Source organism: Symsagittifera roscoffensis, chromosome 2, assembly GCF_963678635.1.
Source record: "Symsagittifera roscoffensis chromosome 2, txSymRosc1.1, whole genome shotgun sequence".
In the NCBI taxonomy this organism is placed as follows: Eukaryota; Metazoa; Xenacoelomorpha; order Acoela; family Convolutidae; genus Symsagittifera; species Symsagittifera roscoffensis.
Window position 1 is genome coordinate 34,486,778 of NC_087063.1, and position 10,635 is coordinate 34,497,412.

The window sequence follows — 10,635 nt, forward strand, 5'->3', positions numbered from 1 at the left end:
TTTTTGCTGAAATTATGAATACTTTTTGAGTCTAATTGTTTTTGAAGGAGGGCATATCTATAGGCATACCTACCGAAAAATTTTTCGACTCCCTGTTTTTCTTGCGATCTTTGGTTTTCCTTCATGATACTAATAAAAAATATATATTTTTTTAAATCAAGTTTCGGTACTTTTTTCTCGTAACGTGTTTTGTGAAAAGAGTCGATTGTAACTAACACATCCCCTACCTGCCGCTGCTCGTAATCCGCTCATGTGATTTAGTACCTGCACTTTTTCAACTGTTCTGTTTGAAAATATTCAGTTTGAATTAGTATTCGAAACTATTATCGAAGTTGTTGTTGTTGTTTGATTTTAGAGTAACTGTGACGTCTCGTTGTCCGATGGACCTGGCCTACTTCCCTATGGACGTGCAGTCGTGTGAGTTGAGGATAGCCTCTTGGGGATACACTTCGGACGACATCACCTACAAGTGGAAGTTAGACCCAGACGACTTCCCCATTGTGCTCGCGCAAGACATCACTCTCAGCAACTTCCGAGTCATCAACTTCACCTGTCGCTCATGGGACAGATCTCTATCCACTGGTATGTACAATTGGTGGCATGTAAGCCAGCACAAGTATATATCAGCTACCAATCATTTTAAAAAGCTGAGCAATAGCAAAATTGTTCTTCCGACAACTCTTGTAGAGTGGAAAGGAACCGATCTATGGCACAGAGGAAAGTTCTTCATAGCAGATTTTGATTCATCGAAGAAAATTAGTAAGGGAAAGCATTTAGTCGTGATTTTTGTATCAATCAATATCAATTCAGCAATCTACCCCCCCCCCCCCCTTCCCCACCCACAAGCTAAAACGCAAAATCTCATCAAAAGGCCTTATCAAACGTGAGCACGTGATTGATGTGTAGATAACACGCGTTCAATTGACCGCCTGAAACTTTTTATTGTTCCGACTTTCGTAACGAAAGTAGCGGAATATTTATGCTCGGGGTGGTTTTTGTTCTTTTGACAAATTTCGACCTTTTAACTAGTTTTTTTTTGACAAAATTTGTTATATCATTCAAAAGGTATTGTTGTCCTGAGCTTAAAATTGAAAAATATTTCACCTGTGATTATTTTTTGTAACGTTATGTGGTTTTAAATATTGCCATTTTGGCCATTTTGGCCATTTTGGCCAATTTGGGGCAATGAACGCGCGATCGATATTTCGCGCTATTAACGCGAAAGCAGAGATTTAATCCGTCTTAGAAATTGTTCCAAATTGGTTGAAGGAAGCTTATTTGCCATAAATGATTTGTTACTAGGAACGAAATGTACTTAATAAAGCGTGTGGGGAAAATATTTTTACAAAAAATCTGAAATTTTTTGAAAATTCACTTTTTTATTGTATTTAATTTTTTCATGTTAATACTGCTCCATAGACCTTATAAGCCAGTCGTAACATTTAAGGCTTCGCCTTGATACAAGCAGTCTTGTTTGTTTTGAATTTACTACTTAGGTGATCAGTTTACTTCAATTCATTCGATACAGTCTAGAAAAATTCATTACAGCATCATCAGTCACTGCATCAGGATAGCTAGAACAGACTATTCAGCCTAACATATGTCTACACTTTAACAATTTAAGTAATTTAAAACAAGGCTGCTTGTATCAGGGCGAGGCCATGATTGTTCCAACTGCCCTTTAAGGTCTTTGGAGCAGTAATAATATGAAAAAATAAACGTAATAAATAAAATGAAATGAAAGTTTTTTAAAATTTGAGGATTTTTATGAAAATCATCCCCCTACACTCCATATAAAGAACAAAGTGACAAGTAACAGATAAACTATGGCAAATAAGCGTCCTTCTAACAGTTTGTAACAATTTATAGGACGGATTAAATCTCCGCTTGCGCGTTAATAGCGCGAAAAATATCGCGCGTTAACTGTCCCAATTTGGCCAAAATGGCAATCTTTAAACCCAAATAACTTTACGAAAAAAGATCACAGTTAAAATATCTTTTCAAATTTAGGCTCAAGACAACAGTTCGTTTTGAATGATAAAAAAATCCGCCAAAAATGGCTGGTTAAAAAGCCGAATATTGTCTGAAGAAAAAAACCTCTTGAGCACAAATACTCTGTTTCTTTCGTAACGAAAGTTGGAACAAAAAGCAAGTGTACAGAATTGTTACTCCATTCTGTATCTAAGTATCTCCATGTATATCTTCGCGCATCAGTTTAATAATGTATATAATTGCGCGTTTTTCATTTGAGATAGAAAAAGTCAGTTTAATATGTAGCTAATTTGGTCAACCTTTTCATTTTGAAACAAGTTTTTTGTTTAAATATTGTAAAATTCAGAAAAACAGCAGAATTAAAACAGTACTGTAGCAGTACCGATTCAGTACTGTTACAGTGCTGCGGTGTTTTCTCCGATTTATCTCTGATCAGAGATAAATTGCCTATTGCCACAATCTGATACAGAACTGATAATTTTCCAATACATTTCTGGAAAAGTACTGATTTTCTCTGTGACTTCATCCCGGGTTTTAAACCAGTTATAAACCAGTCTCAAGGACCTTTTGAACTATCCCTCCACGTGCGAATGGGGGATCAACCAAAAGATATTTGACTCTTTTTCGAAAATCGAAAAAGTTTTGCCAATGTCGAGAAAAATTGAACTGATTTTGGGGTTTTCAGAATCATTTTCAGAGAGTGAGTGAAAATGCTTTATAAAACCACTACAATTCAAAGTACTTTACAAATATCCATAGTTCCCTTATTAAGGTAACAATAAGCTTTTCCTAAAGCTTGAGCTCCAATTCCTCTTCTTAGAAAAAACCCTGTATTGCGCTACGGCCTTGTTTCAGTCAAACGAAATGCTGCGTCGCTTCGTCAAACGTCTAAGTGTATGGATCTCCTATTACAAATAGGTACCCTCAGCCTAATTAGAACTCAAATTTTTTCAAAGTGGATTTAAAAAGTGTTCTATTGTGTTTCTGCTCAATAGGTTTTCCTCTATAATCATCAAAAATGTTGCCGGGGCTTTTTGTTGCTTAATTGAGATCAATAAAATCGCTTGTTTAAAATTAGCTTTCAATATCTTCATTGTTACTATAGCCTTTCAATGGTAGGCTTGGTTTAAACATCAAAGCTTTGGCCTTTTTTCTTGTTTCATTTTATTTTACAGTTAACTTGATCAATAAAAATCCAAAGGTTTCAAAATTACCCATTGTGTACTCTTATAAATGCGAAAAAGCACAGAAAGTGAAACAGACAGGGCTATACAGTAGAGGATTTTTTATCCAAACTTTTGAGTTCATGCCCGGAGTGGCTCACTCATAGTATAATTTCAGATAAGCTACACCGTCTGTTTCTCACGCTATCTTAGTTTCGGGCGGATAGATTCGTTCAACTTCTTAGTCTAATACCGATCTTAATCTTACTCTTATATCTCCTAGTCTCAATAGATCTAGTGTATACTGGTATTTGCGAGATAAGATATCAGGAACTGTTCTGAAGGAGAACGACTGTTTGCTAAATTATGTTTATTCTGTTCTGTCGCTGAAACTTTGAATAGTTTTAGCTATACATTTTATAGTAAGTGTTACATTTTATAGTAATTGGATACAGGGGCGGATTTAGGGGGGAGGGGTCGGACGCCTCTTCCTCAGGGATTGGACCCCCTGCCGACTCAAAGGGTCCCCCCTTTGGTACTTTTTAGGAAATCTATTTTTGGCCGACCGACCCTAAAATTTTTGGCGCCAAGAAATACTATTTTTGAGGGGGAGCGCGCGCTGTTGACCTGTTTTTTTCAAAAATTGCCCCACGGCGCAGAAAATTTGGCCAAAACAGCGTCTTTTTACTGCTTTGGCAGAGCTCAGAAAATCAATTTGGTCGACTTAAAAAAAGGTCGTCAAAATTTTTGAAAATCCGCCCCCCTCCCTCGAGAAAAACCTAGATCCGCCCCTGATTGGATATAAATGCTAGTTTTAAACTGGTTCCACTTTACTAAAAAAAAGGACTTAAAACGCTTTTTTGGCTTTTTCTTCAAAAATTTGCCTTCGGCGCAGAAATTTTGTTCAAAACAGGGTCTGTATAGTGATGTGGGAGAGCTCGGAAAATCAATTACCCACCAAAAAACAATAAAAAAATCCCCGCACCGTTTCCTAGTGTTTCTTAAAATTCACCAATCAGCAAGTCCGACGACAGCATTATGCCACAGCCCGCGCATCGCAAGATCAAGCATACTTCCAGAAAAATCTATAATATCTTGCGCAAAACTAAGCTAAAAAAATTTGTAACGAAGAAGGGAACTAAAAAAGAACAGTTTTTTTTCCTCTTGTTCTAGGCAACTGGTCGACACTGGGTGCCAAGTTCGTCTTCGGCAGGAACACACTCTACTTTATCATCCAGATGTACATCCCCTCCACCCTCATAGTCATGGTCTCCTGGGTGTCCTTCTGGGTCGGACGCTCCTCCGTCCCCGCCAGAGCCGCCCTAGGAATCACCACTGTCCTCACCCTCCTCACTCTAATCTCATCAACGAATGCAAACATGCCAAAGATATCCTACATGAAGGCCATTGACGTATACTTCGCCTCCTGCTTCTTATTCGTCTTTGCCAGTCTCATCGAGTTCGCAGCCGTGTGTTATCTGGACAAGCCCCAGTCCCCACCCAAGATTAAGAAGTCCTCAATGAAACATAGGGTGGGTGCTTTTATGCTCTCGTTCACAAGCTTTGCAATCCGGTTATTTATAAACTTTCCGAATAAAAAAACATTAGTCCTGGAAATTTATCATTGGCGTCCTGAAGAAGCATTAGTATTTAAAAATATAGCATTCTGCTTTATTTTGCTGTAAAACCATCCGTATGTGACACATATCATCTTCGACTAAAAATGATCTCTTTGACAGCGGCTAATTTTTATTAATCTCAATTATATATTTTATATGAAAATGCACATTCACGAATGTAAATTGAAAATGAGCTCGAATAACTAAAATTTTTGTCTATCAAAGAAGCTATCAAAACAGCCGATTAGGCGATTTATAAATTGAAGTATAAATATTTGGACTTGTCGATGTTGAAATTGTAACTTCTTGAAATCGTAACTGCCTTAGGATTTCATGATGGGCGGACCACCAGTTCCCAGTTCGTGGCACCCTTCCAACAGCGCCCAAGCCCCCCACATGCAACTTGCGGGTGCCCCTTCCAACCGATCCAGAGCCCTGGACGGCAGCTACAGCAACTTCCCCGGACGTGGCAGCACTCCCTACACCAAACTGAAACAGGCACTCTCCAACAAAATATTCAATCAAAGCGAGAAGAAACGATTCAATGTAGGGGCCATCGACAGATTTTCTCGATACTTTTTCCCGCTCTCTTTTTTCACCATGATGGTCATCTACTGGTCTGTCTATTTGCACAAGTCCTACGAGACAAAAGTAAAGATGAATGTACAAGATGACTAAATTTCTGCTATCATGAAAAAATGTAGTATTTAAACGAAAGTAACAGAAAAATCTTGAAATTCGTGGTAACTTTTTTCCAATCGCCAAGAAATAATTTGATAGTATTTCAAAATATCGAAGATCAATTACAAGTGACAAACACGAACAGCATATTAAAACGATTTTTCACAGAAAATTGTTGAAATGAAAAAAAAATAGAAAACACTTATTACAAAATACAATTTAGATGATTTGTCGTTTATAACTACTTAGTTATTTGATTATGAGTTGTATTTGTAAGTTTTGAGCAAATCACTGAAAAATCAATAGCTCATTGAAGTGGCTGTTCTTGGACAGCAATATTAATGAGTTTTTTCGTTCCATTTAGTTTGAAATAAACTTTACTATCGTATTAATTATAGTTCACAACACCACGCGTAATCAGTAGATGCAGTTTGCAGTTTTTAAACAGAATTATTCTTAGTTTTCATCTTAATTTTTAGTTGCAGTTGTCTTCAGTAGATTATGGTGCAATCGAGTTATAACGAATTATAGTCAGTGCTGGATCTATAATAAATAGTTTGTAAATTTATGTATATTGGTTATGGAGCATATATTATAGTTCCCTAATAAAAAGAAAGGTCATTACATTTTACACGATCTCGACATAAGTCACCGAAACAAGCTGAGTTCAGGTTTTAAAACTTTTGTTCAACTCCTTGCTGGATATTATCCATTACGGGACGAGTTGAAGAATACAGGTCATCATATATGGAATTAATACGGATACAATCAAATTCAGTGGGTAAGGGGGTTGGTTGCTCACAAGTCAATCAATTGAGTCGCCGTAGAACTTGGTGGCCAAAACCGTCTTTGACTTTAAAAGAAAGCTGATTGGGCGACTGCAAGTCAGTGTTCGAGAGGTGAGCATAAGTTGTTGGGATGAACTCCGACTTTAAACTCGAACGAATTTGAGACTGTTTTGACTTAATGTTTTGGGCCGAAACTTACTCGACTTTCGATCGAGATGGTGGAAACATCCCGATTTTTGAGCACCTCGACCCAGGTTGCCGTCAAAAACATATCTTGCACAGTAGAAACACGTCTGGCTGGTCGAAACATAGCCTGACTGTGCTGAACTAGTCAGAGCGTATGTCGAACGCAGTCGAAGCAAAGCTTGAAGTTGCTGTTTTTATGCTCTTTCTTTCGATTGAAATTTTTTTTGTTAGTCTCTTTGGATCTTTCAGAGATTTGTTAAAGACGTGCAAACTCTTGCGAAAAAAATTTAAAATAGTATTTTATTGTGCTTAAAAAGTTTTTGCCCTTCAAAACTTTTTCTCCTTCAAAAATTTTTCAATTTCAAAATTTTTTGCTCTACGAAACTTTTCGCCCTTCAAATTTGAGACCAATGGAAGGTTCCCCTGCAAAGACAAACCGAACAAGAAGCAGTTAATCAACGTGACAAGAAACGGAGATTATTTAATTTAACTGAGACCATTCCCTATCTTTCCAGAACTTTCTGACTCAACTCAAGTCTCTGCACACCATGAGCCTAAAACCGAAGAAATTGGTTGCACTGATCAAAACTAATACAAAATAATAAAACCAACATGGAAAGATGTTTTTTTTTGTTATAGTTTCGTTTTTTAGGGTTAAAGATTCTTTTCTCTATCAAAAAGTTTTTTGTTGTACATTTTTTGTTGCTGCTGTTTTTGTAGATGTACAGCACCTCTAGCTTTAACCAGCTTACAAACAAATTAATTTTAGAACAATCGCTCAAATATGAACACCCGGGATGACCAAAATTACTAGTCATACAATTTCCATATATGGAAAAATGCTAGTCATACACTTTCCATACAATTCCATACGTACAGAAAATTGCATGAAAGGTCTATGATTAGTATTTTTCATATATGGAAATTGTATGACTAGCATTTTTCCATAAACCAAAAATTTTGATTTTTTACATTTTAGTTTCTCAAAATTTTTTGGTTGTGTTCGTAACCGAACACAAATGACATAAACCTTGATTACTCAAACGTAGTAACCAAAGGTTTGGTCGTCTCGCATTAAAAATGCATTGGAAACAGCCTGATATTTGTTACTTCTGTCTCACACAAATAATATAACAAAAGTAATGAACTTTTAAATTTTGGCAATAATTTTCAAAGATGATTATTTCTAAAATTTGAATTTTTAAATTACCAGACATTGATCAAGGCATACAAAAACATTTCATACAAAAGAAAGAGGAGTTTTAAGCGTTTTTGAAAAAAGTTATGAAGAGAAAAAGAAAAAAAATCCAATATTATTATATCCAGGACTACGTTATACACACAAAAAATTAAATTTTGCATGCAAAAATTTTTTTTTCAAAAAATGTTTGTTTGAATACGAAAATCATTTTTCGTTAGAAAAAAAACACAAAAAAATTTTTGGGGGCAATTTCAAATATACTTTGAAAAATTTTTGTCGTCGTCATCAAAAAAATGCTAGTCACACAATTTCCAAATATGGAAATTGTATGACTAGCATTTTTTTCATACCATTTTTTTCCCTTTTTTTTATGAAGAGACCAATTTCGATACCAAAAGAACTATACCAAAACAACTATACCTGAAATTCGATTAAACTCATTTTGCAAAAATGTATGAAATTTGTATGACTAGCATTTTTCCAAAGACTAAGTGTATGAAATTGTATAATTAGCATTTTCGGTCTATTGAGGTCAACCCGGGCACAAAAAATATGTTTTTTTGTCGAAAGATTCAATGGCATTACATTGAAAACTCAATTTTAAGAAACCAGTTACAATTTGGAACAGATACAATGATGACAGATCAAATTTAAGATTACTCCTACTTGAGAAAAGCAAAAACAATGTTTAAGAAGTATTAGCTGTTACCTATTAAAGAACTCTTACCTATTAACTATTACTTATTCTTAAAGAAAATCCCACGTTGGCAACTTACGGAAAAATTTATGGAAATATTTAAATTTGTTTTAAAAAAAATGCGGGAGGTTATGATTCTATCGACTAAATGCTAAAAATTTCTAATATTTTGTTGTACCTGACAACCAAAATTATAACAAGATGACTTTTACTTGTACATGCATTCAAATATTCTTTCAACTGGCAAATAAAGTGTTTTTTTTACCGAACTATACTATAGTAAATTCTAAAGATTTTCATCCTTTTAAGAACAGAAAAAGCAGCTGTCCGATGAGAGACGCTATAGATTGAACTCTTAAACTCAGAAAAGGGCTTTCAAAATTGTCCGGTGACATCAAGAACAGTTATTTTGCGTCGGTTCGCCATAAGATGTGAAAAAAGCGAACCAATGCAAAAAGTATCCTAAGGTATTATTATTTGAGTTGCAGAATTTTTTTGAGGATGATACTGGTTTTTTGATCTTTCAGGTGTCCAATTAACTTGAGACAGTAGTGTTAATTGCGTAAAAAAGAATTTGAAAATGCAATTTCGATAGAGGTCGTCAAACTGAATTAGTCAAAATAGGAAAAAAAAAACATTTTTTTTGCCAATTGAAAACAAGTTCACCTTGGTAAGTAATGTTGTATTTTTTGAATTGTGTTTAATAATAAACATGAGAAAACAAGAAAAACTACTAAAAATAGCCTTTGAAAACAAAATTGTAGAAGTCCGTGAAATTATTTGAAAACCGTCAAAACTTTTCCATAGATTGCCAATGTTGAATTTTTTTATTCAATCAATAGAATTTATAAATGCTATTTTTAATCTTTTAAAAGTAAGGGCATCATCAAAATAAGTTTATCATCATGTAATCGTTTCCAAAACAGTGCCTGTTTTTATTTACAAAGTTATCAATGTATTGCTCATTTACGTAGTTGACAAAGAATAGTTTTTTTTTCTACTATTAATGTTTTTGTTATTTTATTCAAATTTAGTTTTCTCAAGAGCTAATAGTAGTATATGTATGTTACGGCCAAGAAAAATTGTTAGTATGAAACTTCAGGCTGTAAGTTTACATCAGAAGATGCATTGAATTTTGCGCAACCACTGCAAAAAGTCCTAATTGCCCACCTCATTTTTAAAAATATAAATGATAAACTTATTGAACCAGCGCTTTTTCTCAAAATCATTTTAAACCCCTCTTGTTGTTTCAAGAATTGGTCTAGAATTACTCCAAAATTTTTAACATAAGGCCTTTCTTCAATAATGCCAAGCAAAAGGCCTTTCTTTTTCTGGCCAGAGCTATAGAGTTCTTTGTCTTCTCATCTAGCATGTTTCCTATTTGAAAAAATAGGCTCTATTGTTCAGCATAAGATTTTGATATGTGCTTTTGGAAAAAAACATAAAACGTTGATATATTATTTTATAGAAGAGAATTTTGTCAGTGCAATATTTGGCCGGTTTTAGTCAGTTGCTTGTTAAGATGATAAATGGACAAGTTGAAAAGAGATGTCCTAAAAAATTGTCCTGTGGGACAACAATGAAGAAGTGAGATTAAGTATTATTGACTACTGTTTTCCGTTTTAGGTCGTTAGTGGCAAATTTTATGAAACTAGGAAAAACTTGGTTTTTTTGCTGTAAATGGTTATGGCCAAAAAAACCGAAAGCTTCAGAGAGATTAACTAATCAGCAAATAACAAAATGATTTCTTTTTCCAGAAACTGAATGAAAATTTTGCAGTCCAAAAACATTTTTGCTTGTTATGTTTTGGCTTCAAATGTGGAATACTTTCAACCTTTTAAACTAATTAAAAGATTTTAAATTTAAAATCTTTTAATTAGTTTAAAAGGTTGAAAGTATTCTAGCTGAACAATAATTTTAGAGTTCAACTGTGATTGGCTAATTTTTAACAGGGGTCGTTTTGAAATCGAGACTTATCTTAATTATTGTTGAGAAAAAAATTGTTATTTGATGATTTGTCGTCCATTAGATTAGTTTATTTTGAAAAAACTAATGATGCACATCCTGAAAAAAAATGAAATTTACCTGACGATGCACATCCTGATAACAGTTGAAACTTTCCGCTGATCAAAAATTCCTTCAATTTTAATTGTAAATTGCAAATAAAAACAAACAGCGAAGAGCTTAATTTTCAAGCTAATTCCCCGGTAAAGGGCCAGTATTTAGACTTTTAAGGTTTTGTATGAAGAGCAATTTTTTACAGCAATTTTTATCGATTCGTAGATTATGGCAGACTTTTGTTTGACTT

General features: G+C 34.5%; 1 protein-coding gene across 3 annotated transcripts in view; it reads left to right on the forward strand.

The window, feature by feature from the left end:
- The window catches only part of LOC134839456 (gamma-aminobutyric acid receptor subunit beta-like), a 28,216-nt gene extending 22,146 nt beyond the window's left edge, over positions 1-6,070 (forward strand). For all 3 annotated transcript variants that reach the window (XM_063855005.1, XM_063855007.1, XM_063855006.1), the window contains 3 exons: positions 356-582; positions 4,329-4,687; positions 5,102-6,070. In XM_063855005.1, the coding sequence (XP_063711075.1) occupies positions 356-582; positions 4,329-4,687; positions 5,102-5,452 (937 nt within the window). In that variant the 3' untranslated portion in view covers positions 5,453-6,070. The remainder of the gene's footprint in view (positions 1-355; positions 583-4,328; positions 4,688-5,101) is intronic.
- The last annotated feature ends 4,565 nt before the right edge of the window (positions 6,071-10,635 follow it).